A 13,928-nucleotide genomic window follows, 5' to 3' on the forward strand; every position below is an offset into this window, starting at 1 on the left:
CCCTTTCCCCTTTCCTTTCTCCCCTCTCCCTCGTGTCTTTTCTTTTTTTTAATTTTATAATTTTTTCATTATTAAGGTAGGGGTATTTTAGGAATAAAATTATTTTTTTTAAAAAAAGAACGATTTTAATACAAAAAAATACGTTAAGGATGATTTTTAAATCAAAATATACATCAGGGACGGGTTCGATTCTGACCCTCAACGTGAGGGACCAAAACAATACTTATCCCTAATATTAAAATGAGAAATTCTCCACATACAAGTATTTTTTTATACAAGTCTTTACAAGTCATCTATATTAACACGCTTCGAACTGTTTTCACTACACCTCCTTCTTTTTTTTGCTGCACGTTCTTCTTCCTCTTCCTCTTCTTCTTTTCTTTCGTTTCTTGCCTTCTCTTTCTCCTTCTTCAACCGTTACTGCACATTTTCGCTGCATCTTCTTCTTCTTCTTGCTGCACGTTCTTCTTCCTCTTCTTATTCTTCTTTTCTTTCGTTGCTTGCCTTCTCTTTCTCCTTCTTCGTTTACGTGCTTTTCTCTCTGTTTTCTTTCTTCATTATTCTCGATTTCCATTATTTTTTGACATCAAGCTCTGAAATCATTTTTGAAGAAGAAGAAGCAGTAGAAGATGAGGAGGAGAAAGAGAAAGAGTTCTGAATTATGCATAAGGTGTACTTCAACGAATTTTGGGTGTATTTCTTAAATCCTTTGGGTGTAGTTTTTGTAATCCTTTGGGTGTATTTCTGTAATCCTTTGAGTGTATTTCTATAATCGTCTGGGTGAATTCCTGTAACCATTTGGGTGTATTTCTGTAATCCTTTGGGTGTATTGATGTAATTCTTTGGGTGTATTTATGTAATCGTTTGGGTGTATTTTTGAAGTTCCATTATCTTCAAAACGATTTCAAAGCTTGATTTCTGAAACCATGAAAATCGAAAATAAATAAAAAAGAAGAAGAAGAAGAGGAAGAGGAAGAGGAAGAGGAAGAGGAAGAAGAAGAAGAATCGTTCATAATACATGGTGAGTGTAGCACTTTGAAAACAGGAAACGGTTGAATAACGCATTAAAAGGCCGGTATGTGTAGCAACTTGTAAGACTTGTAAGTCAAAAAGACTTGTATGTGTAGCACGCCTCAATTAAAATACATGTTAAGATTATTGGTAATAATTTTTTTAATTTTTTAATAAATACATAAAAAATTCGTTAAAATTATAATAAACTACTAAAATGGTATAAAAAACTCATATCACTAATAAAAATAACCTTTAAAAATATGAACGACAAATAAGTCTCTGAATAATTTAAAAAAACGAAAAAATAATTAACAAATATTATATTTTTTTATAAGTGGCTAAAAAATTTTTGTATTTAACAAGCAACTTGTAGATTTGATGTGAACTTTTTGTGACAATATTTGTATAACTATTTAAAAGATACACGCAAAAAATAGAATAAAAATTAATTTTTAGATTTTTTTTATTTTTAAAAAAAAAATAGTCATTCACAATAAATTTTTTTTAAAAATAAAAAAATGTATTATCATATCTATGTACCTTTTAAAAATTGAAGACGAAATCAATCCATTTTCTAATTTTATATTTTAAATTTATTCTTTTATTTTTTATTATTTTGATATTATATTTATTTATATTATTATATAGAATTAGATTTTATCTTATTCTCCTCCATTTACTCTTTTCTACTTATTTTATTAACTGATTGATGATGAATTTCCTAAATACATGGCATGGAGTTTTGAAAAGGGGGTAGGGTACTCCCCAAATATACTTATTTTTTTTTCTACTCATTCTAGTGATCCAAAATATCTCTTTCACGGAGGCAACGAGGTAGAGTACTACAAAAGAAAGTTAATCATGGATCATAAAAAAGAATCAATTTGATTCTTCTTATATCTACGTCCGAATAATTAATTGAGTCAGACTGTATATATATCCAACGAATTTACAGTCTGACCCAATTAATTATTATATATCAAATTTAGTTTGATTCAATTAACTATAAAAAGATATAATTATTTATTATTTTTTGAGAATAACTGATATGTTCAAATATAAGTGAAAATAAAATATGATAAATTTTTAAAAAAATTTATATACCATATATACATATAAAATTTAAATTTTGTTAATAATTTAGATTTTTATTAGAATTTCTAAGTATAATATAAAAGAGGATTAAATTCAAAAAATAAAGATAAAAAGAGACTATTTTATTTATTATTCTTTTGTATTGATGGATTTATTTTTCAATTGATTTGGTGATAATAAATGAAAAGATTATAATTAATTTATGTTAAGAGTAAAACACTTAATTAAATCAAGTACCAACTTATATTACACAAAAATTTTAAAATGAATAATGTTACATGTATGTCTCCATTCATATTTTTATATAAATCGAATCTATATGATTCGAATTAGTAAGATTTTATATAAATCAATGTTAATAGATTCAATCTACCTAGGAAAGAAATTTGGAATATAATAAATCAATAGTAAATCTAATCAATTCGATTCGATTTACTAGATATACTAGATATGTTATATCAATAGTTGATTTGATTTATTACTTCTGCATGATATATAGTAAATCGAATCTAGTTAATTCAATTTTCTATTTGTACAAATTATTGACATTTATTACTTTTAAGTTAATATTAACTTTAAAACATAAATGTCAATAAAAAATACCTCCATTTATATTCAAATAAAATATAAAAAAAATCAAAACGAATAAGAATATAAATTTAAATTTTGTGTTTTAGTTCAAATTTCAGAAAATCTACATTTTTACAAACTTACAAATTCAAAACCGAACAATAAACAATTTCTAAAAATTCGTTAAAAATCATCCTTTGACTCATCAACATCTAAAGACATTACCGGAAACTTTTTATATTGAAAAATTTAATATAAAATATAGCTCTCCAAAGTGAAATAAGAATTAAAACTTAGATTTTTCAAAGTTAAAAAAAAAACAAAAAAACAAAAAAAAACAAAACTGGCGTACGCGTTAACCTTAACCAACCTAACCCTAATCAATCAGCCACCCACCAAACCCTCGAAGCTCCCAGCCTCCTCCCCTTTCTTCCCCCCTCATCCACCAAGGCCACCATTGCCACCGCCCACCAAGCTCCAGATTCCAGCAGCGCTCCTCATTCGCGATCCAGCATCGCTCCTCATTCGCCACCCAGCAGCGCTCCTCAGCAGCCGCGACCACCACCGTGTTGAGCCCGCCTCCTCGTCGCCGAACCTCGATGAGCTCGCCGAGGCCGCCTCTCATTCGCCGGTAAGACTGATTTTCTTGTCTTCTTGATTTTGATCATTCTTCCTTCTAGCTCGCCTGTTCTGTTTGAAAAAAAAATAACAGGGCATCTGATTCTGTTTGCTGGTTCATGGATAACATGCTAATCTTAATTTTTGTTTTTGATTCTCTATGCTGCCTGTTCTGTTTGCTTATTCTATTTGCTGGTTCATGAATATACTCTATGCTTCTGTTTGCTCTATGCTCGACCATTCTGTTTGCTTCTGCTTTTTGTTGCTTCTAAATGGAAATAGTTTTAAATTTTTATTTTACCTGAATCAGTTGATTTTTGTGACTATCAAGCTGCATGAAGTTGATCTATGCTGCCTGTTCTGTTTGTTGGAATCTGGAAATAGTTTTTGATTCTCTATGTTGCCTGTTCTGTTTGCTGGAAATAGTTTTTGATTCTCTATGCTGCCTGTTCTGTTTACTGCTTCATTATTTTCATGGTTTTTTGAAGTTGATTTCTTGTCTTTGATTTTCTGATTGTTATAGATGGAACAATCACAAAGTAACTCACAGCCACAAGATAATGCTGCTCAAAATTCTCAAACTGGTTCATCTAGAGGTAAATCTGATCCAGCTTGGCAGTATTTTACAGTGAAGTATGACAAAAATAACAAGGCTCAATATACATGTATTTTCTGCTTGAATACTTATAATGGATGGGGGATATATAGAATGAAATATCATCTTGCAAAAATTTCTGGACAAATTAAAGTTTGTAACAAGGCTCATTGCATCAATCTTATCTTAAAAGACATAGCAAGTCTTCCTCACATAGCTGACCTTGCCTCTCGTGCTTCAAAAGTGACTGCCTTTGTTTACAATCATATGATTTTCTTGTCATGGCTTAGAAAAAGAAAAGAGTGGAAAGAAATTGTTCGACCAGGTGTAACACGTTTTGCTACTGTTTTCATTACTTTGAAAAGTATATATGATCATAAACAAGACTTGCAAGCATTGGTGATTGACAAATATTTCACTTCTCATAAATTATCCAAGAGTGTCAATGGGAAGATGGTTAGTTCAATTATCTTGGATAGTAAGTTTTGGGAGGATTGTTTTACTACTGTTATGCTTGTTGGTCCTCTGATTAAGTTATTGAGGCTTGTTGATGCTGATGAGAAACCTTCTCTGGGTATCGTGTATGCGGGCATGCAAAGAGCCAAAATTAATATCAAGACAATGTTTAGAAATAGGAAATCTGCATACACACCTTATACAAGTATCTTGAAAATGCGGTGGGATAAGCATTTGAAGCGTGACCTCCATGCAGCAGCATACTTTTTGAATCCAGATTACTTCTATAGTGAGGGGTTTGTTGAGAAGGCAAATATCTTGAGGTCTTTGCTTGATTTATTTGATATTAAAACTCTTTGCGATGACTCGGTTGTCGCAATGCAAGAGATACAGTTGTATCGAGATCGAAAAGGAAGTTTTGGAAGGGAAAGTGCATTGAAAGCAATTAAGAGACTTGAACCTGGTAAGTATTTATATTTCTATGTTCAATTTACTTTGAATGTTTTTTAAATATTGAATGAGAATTGATAGTTGAATTTCATATTCTGGTAGGTGAATGGTGGAGGCTACACGGTGGGAGTGCTCCTAACTTGCAAAAAATGGCAATTCGTCTTCTTCATCAAACATCTTCATCATCCGGCTGCGAGAGGAACTGGAGCCTCTTTGAACAAATCCATTCAAAGAGGAGGAACCGATCAGAGCATCAAAGGCTAAGTGACATTGTTTATGTCACTTATAATCTACGCCTTCAATCTAGAATGCATCGCAAGAAGAAGAATTATGATCCAATTGACATTCAAAGCATTGACACAGTAGATTTTTGGGTAATGCCGGATGAAGAAGATCCTGAATTTACTAATGGAGACATTGAAGGCATTGAAAATTTAATTTATACGGATAATGCTATGCCTTCATATCCTACAGGTTATTGAAATAGCAAAACTTGTTTCATTTTCTCTCTATATCTGATGTAAAGTTCTAACTTTAATTTTTTCTTGGTTTTCTATTTTATTTTATTAGATGGAGGAGATGTGGAACTTGATGTGAATTTCCCTAATGTTGCTGATTCTTCAAATACAGCTTCTTTTGGTGGTACTTCTGATGATGGTGGCTTTGGATTACCTGTTTATGATGGAGATGTTGGAACACTTAATGATAATTATGATTTTTGATGAGTTGCATCTTTGATTAGTTGAAAACTTGCTAGTAATTGTATCTTTTGAATGTAGAATATGGGTTTGTCATTATGTACGTTTTATTTTTTGTTTAGTTATAAACTTTGATGTTTGAAGTTGTTTGTGAACCTTTAATATTAAGTAATGGATAATTTATTATATGAAATATTAAATGTTATTAAGTTAGAAATTATTGAATTTATATACTTAAGATTATTTTAAGTTTTTTAATAATTTTATTTAATATTTAATTAAACCGATTGAACTTCAGTCGAACCAGTAAACCATTAAACCAGTGACCTCACCGGTTTATTGACCGGTCCGGTTCTCGCAACCTTGATACAATGCCACTAGCCCACTATGTACGGTACGGTACGGTACGCTGCTACTTCAAGCTTTGCTCTTTCCATCCACTATGTCTCATGGTCGTTGCTACACGTATTGATAATGGGGTACACGCACAGACAAAAGCTGTTCCGCTGCAAAAGCTGTTCCGCTGCAGTGGTTGCAGAGTCTGGATAATCACGTAGGTTAGCTTATATTAATGATAGTTATGTTTTTGTGGGTCATGGCCTCATGGGTTTTTTTGGTTGTAAGGGTGGACTTAGGATTTTTAAGGGTTATTTTTGTATTTGAAAATATACAGTTCATGTTGATATAATGATATTAGACCATGTAATATGGAAAAAGGCATTTGTTTCTTCTTTTTATATATAGTAGAGACCTGGAAGGGTTTTGTTCGGTAGGTCGGGTACCGGACGATTCGGGTTAGGACCCTGAGGTCAACGTTTCGGATGATGGAGAAGCTCGTCTGGTCGTGGTTTCCAGTCCCCGGGTGAGCGAGATCCCGAGCACTTCTGATGGAGAAAGGGGGGGTGCCACCTGCAAAGACACTCCGACGCCCTTGTCAGAATATGTGCAGGCGGAGAGGAAATGGTGTGTGAATGTGACGTACCTTGGGGGGAGAGCCAGTCTCCCCCTTATATACATGTCAGTAGTGGGCCCCTTCAATGGCCAGGCCCATGCCCTCAAGGGCGTTGTCATTCGGCTGTGTGCAAGCCGTACGGGACGCGTGTCCGGGTCGGGCGGAGGGCGTATTATATGGCCGGCGAGAACTCGGGTCGGGTCGACCCGCGCGAGTTTGGGCCAGGCCGTAACAGTGCCCCCGACGCGTCAGCGATGGTCGTGGGGGCCATTGGTGGCGCGTGACGTTCACACTCGTGCGTTGTCGTCGGGTCGGCTGATCGTGGGAGGGACGCGTCTCTTGCGCGCGTCTCTTGATCTGCTGTGGCATCTGTTGCCGTTTCGTTCTCCGCGCTGGGCATTTAATGCTCATAATGATTTGAAAAACCCGTGCGCAAAGACAATCTTGCCCCTGCTTCCTTTCGCGCTTTTGGGGGTGGTTTTTAAACAGTTTTTTCCCTATCCACCTCCCACTCTCACTATTTCCATCCCCTTTTTCTCCCTAGCATCCAAAGCTTTCTGTGCGAACTCCCTCTTGCTCCAACTTTCATTCCAGATTTTCTTCATCGTTTCAGGTAATCTTCTGGTTTCTTTCTTCTGGTATCTGTGTTATGTTCTGTTGTTGTGTGATTTGTTGTTTGCATTTGTTGCATGGCTGGTTTATTTTTGTTAAGGGGTTTTTCCAGTGTTGGGATAGGTGAGTTAGGGAAGGGGTACCATTCCAGGATAGGCCTTTTTGGGTGGTTTGTGAGGTAGGTGTAGTTTTTAGTCGTATCTGGTTATGATTGAGTTGAAAAGGTGAAGTTTCTGAGAATTTTTCGGGCTCCCGACCTCATAGACTAACGGAGTGGTACCCCGCTGTAGGTATGCCTCGCGTTGTCTCCCGGTCTTCCGGATCTGCTGCGGCTTACGACCCGTATACTTGGGTGACCGACGATATAAGGAGTTCACCCAACCAGATGGACTTGGGGGAGCTGACGGAGTTCCGGCAGGCCGGCTACTTGTGTGGGGGTACCGGTCTCGAGAATCTGATGAAGACCTTTTTTGAGGCTAGTGATGATGAGAATGCCGAAGAGAAGGACGCCGGCAAGTCGAAGGGTCCGTCAGGGGAAAAGGAGGGCCAGGCTTCCCCTGCCCAGGATACCGAGACGTCGAGAAAGCAGGGCTTAGGGGATCGGGCTTCCCCTACCCATGAGGAGGGACCTGCCGACGGGAAGGCGACCCTCTCCCCTCATCCGGATAGCGACGTGGAGCTTATCCACACTCCTAAGAAACGAAAGATGTCTTCCAGCCCGGAGGGGGTCGATGAGACCGTGGCCCGGCTTCTTGAGCGTGAGATGACATTGGAAGGTCAACTGAACGCCGCTCAGGGTCGAGTTGTCGCTTTGGAAAAGGAACGGGAGCAGGCCATCTCGGAGGCGAAAGCCGCTAAGGCAGAGGCCGTTGATCTTAAGAAGAAGCTTAAGGTGGCCAAGGAGCAAGGGAAGAATGCCATCTTGATGACCGAAGATGCCCCGAAGGCCCAGCTGAAGATTGCTGCTCCTGATTTCGAGACGTCGTCAATTGGTGTTTTCAAGACTATCCAGGACGGGAAAATTGTCGATATGCCGAGGAAGTGAAGTCTCATAACTTAGGATATTTTGTAATGTATTTGTTGAACAACCTGTTGATACTTTGTCGTTTTGTTTGCCTTGAACAATTTTACTTGTCCGTTCCGTATTTTGACGCTTTATAAGTTATCGTCGTTTGATTGCTATGATTTTTGCTTGTTTCATTATTTTGTCGTGTTGTCGTTTTCGTGTTACCGTTTATTCTGGGCGGGCTTATATCTTGTGCCCGTCTTGCCGTTTTCGCATTTGGTAGCAGTTCGGACCGATTCGGTCGCGTAGTCGTCGAATTGGTTGAGGCCTATGAGCCGTCTGGCTCCCGGGGTGATCAGTCCCGGGGTGCCGTTTTAGATTTTGGTCACGAGGAACAGATATGAAGTAAGAAAGTTTTAACAAGTAAAAAATTTGAACAAGTGAAAATTACTCGTCAGTTGGGTAAGTATTTGACAAAGTAAGTAAATAAGTTGAATTAACATGTGGATGGGGCGAATACTAACTATCTTGCTAGGCTCCCTGGTCGGTGAGCCGGTGGGTCAGGAGTAGAACCTCTTTAGGTTACTTGCGTTCCACGTTCTGGGTATTTCCTTGCCGTCAAGTTTTTCGAGTTTGTAAGCGCCCTTGCCGAGTACCTCCCTTACCCTGTAGGGACCTTCCCAATTTACCGCCAGCTTGCCTTCTCCTGGGGTCGGGACGCCGATGTCGTTGCGTCGCAGGACGAGGTCCCTTTCTTCGAAGTCTCGTTTGAGGACTTTTGCGTTGTAATGCAGGGCTATTCTTTGTTTCAGCGCCGTTTCTGTTAGGTGAGCCATCTCCCTTGTTTCTTCGATCAGGTCTTTCTCAACCGCTTCGCTCATGCCCGCGAGGAGTAGTCGGGGGCTTGGTTCGCCGATTTCGACTGGTATCACCGCGTCTACCCCGTAGGTTAGGCGAAAGGGGGTTTCCCCCGTGGCGCTTTGCTCGGTTGTCCGGTAGGACCATAAGACGGAGGGGAGTTCGTCGGCCCAGTTTCCCTTCTTACTGTCTAGGCGCTTCTTTAGACCAAGAAGGATGACTTTGTTTGCGGCCTCTACCTGCCCGTTTGTTTGGGGGTGTTCTACTGAGGAGAACTTTTGCTTTATCCCCAGGCCAGAGAGGAATTCCATGAACTTCTTGTCGGTGAACTGGGTCCCATTGTCCGAGATAACGACCTCTGGGATGCCGAAACGGGTTATCACCTGCCTCCACATGAACTTCCGGCAGTTGGAGGACGATATCGTGGCTAGTGGTTCAGCCTCTACCCATTTGGTATAGTAGTCAATGGCTACAATGAGGTATTTGACTTGTCCTGGGCCGACTGGGAAGGGTCCCAGGAGGTCAACTCCCCATTGTGAAAAAGGACGTGTAGTCGTTAGCGAGCTTAGCTCGGAGGCTGGTGCCTTGTGGAAGTTGGCGTTTTGTTGACACTTTGTGCATTTTGTGACAAATTCCTTCGAGTCCTTCATCATTGTTGGCCAGTAGTATCCTGCTCGGATGAGCTTCCTTGCCAGGGCTTTGCCCCCGATGTGATGTCCGCAACACCCTTCGTGGACTTCTCTAAGCACGTAGTCCGTTTGGTCGGGGTGCAAACACTTCAATAGGGGCTGGCTGAGTCCCTTTTTGAATAGTTGTCCCTGTATGAATGCGTATCTGGCCGCCTCCCTTCTTAAAACTTTGGCCGCCTGACGTCTTTGATGCAACCCGGACTCTTCATTTGAAGGACCGCTTGGCATTTTTCGGGATTGGCTTCCACTCCTCTTTGAGTGATCATGAAGCCTAGGAACTTTTCGGCCTCCATGGCGAACGCGCATTTGAGTGGATTAAGCCTCATGCCGTGTTGCCGTAGGGACGAGAAAACGTCGTTAAGGTCACTCAGGAGATCGTCAGGTCGGGCGGTCTTTGCGAGTATGTCATCTACATAGACTTCCACTGTTTTGCCCAGGAGTTCGCTGAATATCTTATTCATCAACCTTTGGTATGTGGCTCCTGCGTTTTTTAGGCCAAATGGCATTACCTTGTAACAATAGATGCCCCCCGGCGTTATGAACGCCGTTTTTTCCTCGTCGGGTCGGTGCATCGGTATCTGATTGTACCCTGAATAGGCATCCATGAAACTCAGATATCTGTACCCTGCCGCTGCGTCGACGAGTGTATCAATATTAGGTAGGGGGTAGCAGTCCTTGGGACAAGCCTTGTTGAGGTCAGAGTAGTCTACGCACATTCTCCACCTCCCGTTGTGTTTTTTAACCAGAACCACATTCGACAACCAAGTCGAGTAATCCAATCCCCGGATGAATCCCGCTTCTAAGAGGCTGGCCGTTTGCTTGGCTACCTCGTCTGCCCTTTCCTGCAACATTTTCCTCCTTCTCTGGGCCACCGGTTTGGCTCCTGCCTTTACGGCCAGGTGATGCGACATGAGCTGGGGGTCTATCGCTGGCATGTCCGCAGGCGTCCAGGTGAAGAGGTCGGCGTTAGCCCTGATCATCTCCATCAAAGGCTCCTTTATTTCGTGCGGGAGATTCTTGTTTATGAATGTGAACTTATCGTGCTCCTCGCCGACTCTGAACTTCTCCAAGTCTCCTTCTGGCTCTGGTCTGGGTTTGTCGTCTACCCTGGCGTCCAGGTCGGCCAGAAAAACTCCTGACGCCTCCTTTGATTTTTTTCTGAGAGAAAGGCTGGCATGGTCGCAAGCGACTGCCGTTTCCAAGTCGCCCCGGAGGGATCCCACGGATCCGTCATCGGTGATGAACTTCATCACCAGTAGTTTCGTACTGATAGCTGCCCCCAGGTCGTTAATGGTCTTTCTCCCCAGGATGATGTTATAGGCCGTCGAATCTCGTAATATTACAAAGTCTGCCATGATTGTCCTTCGTCTTTGCCCTTGTCCCACAGAGGTCGGGAGTGTGATGATTCCGTCTGGCTTGATGAAGTGGTCTCCTAACCCTACCACACCGTGCTGGTGGGTCGTTAGGTCGGAATCTCTCAATCCCAGGGCATCGAAAATGTTTCGGAACATGATGTTTGAGTCTGCCCCCGTGTCTACCAGGATTCGTTTAACGAGGCCAGTTCCGACCCTAGCCGTGATGACCATGGGCGGACTTTCCGGCACTTCGTCAAACCATTAGTCCTCCGGGCCGAAAGAGATAGGTGGGAGACCCTTAAGACCTCTAACAGGTGGGGTGGAGACCGCTAAGACCTTGGCATCTTTCTTCTGCGCCGATTTCGACCTCGGGGGGGTATTCCTGGCCGTCACCACGTTTACCACCGTGAGACCGTGGTCGTCACCCTCTGGCTCCTGTCGTCGTCTTGTTGGTCGGGGTCTGTCCTCGTTGTCGTTGTCCCGGTTGCGTCTCCTTGGTTCCCTTATAAGGTGGGAGAAGTCCTGATAGCTTGCTCGAGGGCATCCTTTAGGTCAAAGCAGTCTTGGGTCTTGTGCCCGTAACCCTTGTGGTACTCGCAGTATAGGTTCTTGTTTCCTCCCGTCCTGTCCTTCAGTGGTCGGGGCTTCAACAGTATCCCCTTTTCTGCTATCTGTTGGTAAACTTCAGTGATCGATGCCGTGAGGGGGGTGTAGTTGGTGAACTTCCCAACTCGGGGGAACAGTTTGGATGGTTTACTCGGACCGCCGTCCTTGGCGTGTTCCTTTGGTCTTTCTCTGGCTTCGAAGTGCCGGGATTGGTTGTAGGCGGGCTGCCGTTTATTGGCAGCCACGACCCGGCTGACTTCCTCGTCATTAATGTATTCTTTGGCCACGCACTGGATCTCTTGCATCTTCCAGACGGGCTTCGTGGTGAGGTGTTTCCTGAAATCCTCATTCGAGAGCCCGTTCGTTAAGCACAAACTTGCCACTGAGTCCGTCAGACCATCAATTTCCAAGCACTCGTCATTAAAACGGTCCAGGTACTTCCTGGTCGGTTCTCCGGGTCTCTGTGTCACCCCCAGCAAATTGATTGGGTATTTAGCTTTGACAATCCTAGTTGTGAACTGAGCCAAGAAGGCGCGGCTGATGTCGGAGAATTGGGTCACCGAGCCTTGCGGGAGGTTGTTAAACCACCGTATTGCCGGGCCCGCTAAGGTGACCGGGAAAGCGCGACATCTGACCTCGTCTCCCACCCCTTCTAGGTTCATCCTGGCCTCGAAGGCCGTCAAGTGTTCCAGGGGGTCTTGCGTTCCGTCATACTTCATGTCTGTTGGCTTGTCGAAATGTTTTGGTAGTCGGACCTCGAGTACAGAGCGGTGGAAAGGGGTCGCTCCTATTATGACGGGTCCTCGGGCGGTTCTTCTCGACTCATTGTTCTCGCGGTGGGCTTCCTCGTTGCCTCTGTTCGACGCGCGCCGCCTTTCGTGTCGGGCGTAGATAATGGGGTCGCGACTTCTTCTTCTGGGGCGTACCCGTTCCCCAGTACTCTCCGACTCGTATTGGGGGCTCGGCGTGCACCTCGAGCGGCTCCGTGAACGGGAACGGGTGGGGCTCCGCTCTGGGGAGCGTTGGTCGCGCTCTCTTTCTGCTAGCCTGCGCTCTAAGTCCTGCATTCTGTGGCGTAGTTCTTGCATTATCCTGGCGTGGTTATCACCTGTCCCCCCGAAGGGGCGTCTCTCGTGAGTCTGCGTCGCATCCCTCGGGGGCGACCGTTGCTGTTGCCGGGATTCCGCCGCGACGGCGCCTCCCCCGAGCACGGGAGGCGCTACCTCGGAACCTGTCCCAGTCTGGACCAGCACGAAATCCATGACCGTTTTATCCCCACAGACGGCGCCAATGTTCGGTAGGTCGGGTACCGGACGATTCGGGTTAGGACTCTGAGGTCAACGTTTCGGATGATGGAGAAGCTCGTCTGGTCGTGGTTTCCAGTCCCCGGGTGAGCGAGATCCCGAGCACTTCTGATGGAGAAAGGGGGGTGCCACTTGCAAAGACACTCCGACGCCCTTGTCAGAATATGTGCAGGCGGAGAGGAAATGGTGTGTGAATGTGACGTACCTTGGGGGGAGAGCCAGTCTCCCCCTTATATACATGTCAGTAGTGGGCCCCTTCAATGGCCAGGCCCATGCCCTCAAGGGCGTTGTCATTCGGCTGTGTGCAAGCCGTACGGGACGCGTGTCCGGGTCGGGCGGAGGGCGTATTATATGGCCGGCGAGAACTCGGGTCGGGTCGACCCGCGCGAGTTTGGGCCAGGCCGTAACAGGTTTAGAATTTCAGGTAGGACAATTGATAAATCGATAATGTATGGAGAACATGAACATTAGGTACACATGCATGTTTAGTCTAATTTTAAACGGAAATGTGTTAAATAGGAGTTGATTAGTGGAAGTGCATGTGATTAGTAGTTGCTGGGTATTTAAAGTTCTGAGGGTTTAGGTGTTAACAAATGCTGGTAATGATTAAGGTTGTAATCAGTGTATGAAGTTCAGAAGTTGATCATGGTTAAGTGTTAAAATAAATCCACCGGTTTAAGTCCCTCACTACTAGGTACAATACCATATTACCATGTGTTATTCCAATTTTCACCATGCATTCAATACATTATTTTTCTATTTCAAAGTAAACATGCATATTGGACTCATGGAAATTAGGTATTTTTTAAAGGAAAAGTCTAGGGGCCAGCAACTTTATTAAATTCTGACCAGCATGTAATCAGCAAAACAAAGTGAGTTATTGGATAAAATCTCACACCAATCTCGCACCATTAAAACCATCTTGATGGCTATTTGATGGCTACAAATCACAAAAGTTACTGCCCCTAGCATTCTTCTTTTTTAAATCTATGTAATTTATTATTATTTTATGTTTTATTAGTTTCTAATTTAATATTTTATATTAGAAAA

General features: G+C 42.6%; 1 protein-coding gene across 1 annotated transcript; it reads left to right on the plus strand.

The window, feature by feature from the left end:
• LOC107613746 lies at positions 2,374-5,520 on the plus strand. The gene is made up of 5 exons (XM_016315874.2): positions 2,374-2,389; positions 2,988-3,310; positions 3,821-4,811; positions 4,901-5,272; positions 5,369-5,520. Exons 1-5 carry the CDS (start codon positions 2,374-2,376, stop codon positions 5,518-5,520), a joined length of 1,854 nt encoding a protein of 617 aa, XP_016171360.2.

The sequence above is a fragment of the Arachis ipaensis genome, chromosome B01 (genome assembly GCF_000816755.2).
Source record: "Arachis ipaensis cultivar K30076 chromosome B01, Araip1.1, whole genome shotgun sequence".
Taxonomy (NCBI): Eukaryota; Viridiplantae; Streptophyta; class Magnoliopsida; order Fabales; family Fabaceae; genus Arachis; species Arachis ipaensis.

Coding starts and splice junctions, on each gene's coding strand:
- LOC107613746 (XM_016315874.2), top strand. Junction 4,812..4,900: donor AATTAAGAGACTTGAACCTG/GTAAGTATTTAT, acceptor ATATTCTGGTAG/GTGAATGGTGGAGGCTACAC. Junction 5,273..5,368: donor TATGCCTTCATATCCTACAG/GTTATTGAAATA, acceptor TTATTTTATTAG/ATGGAGGAGATGTGGAACTT.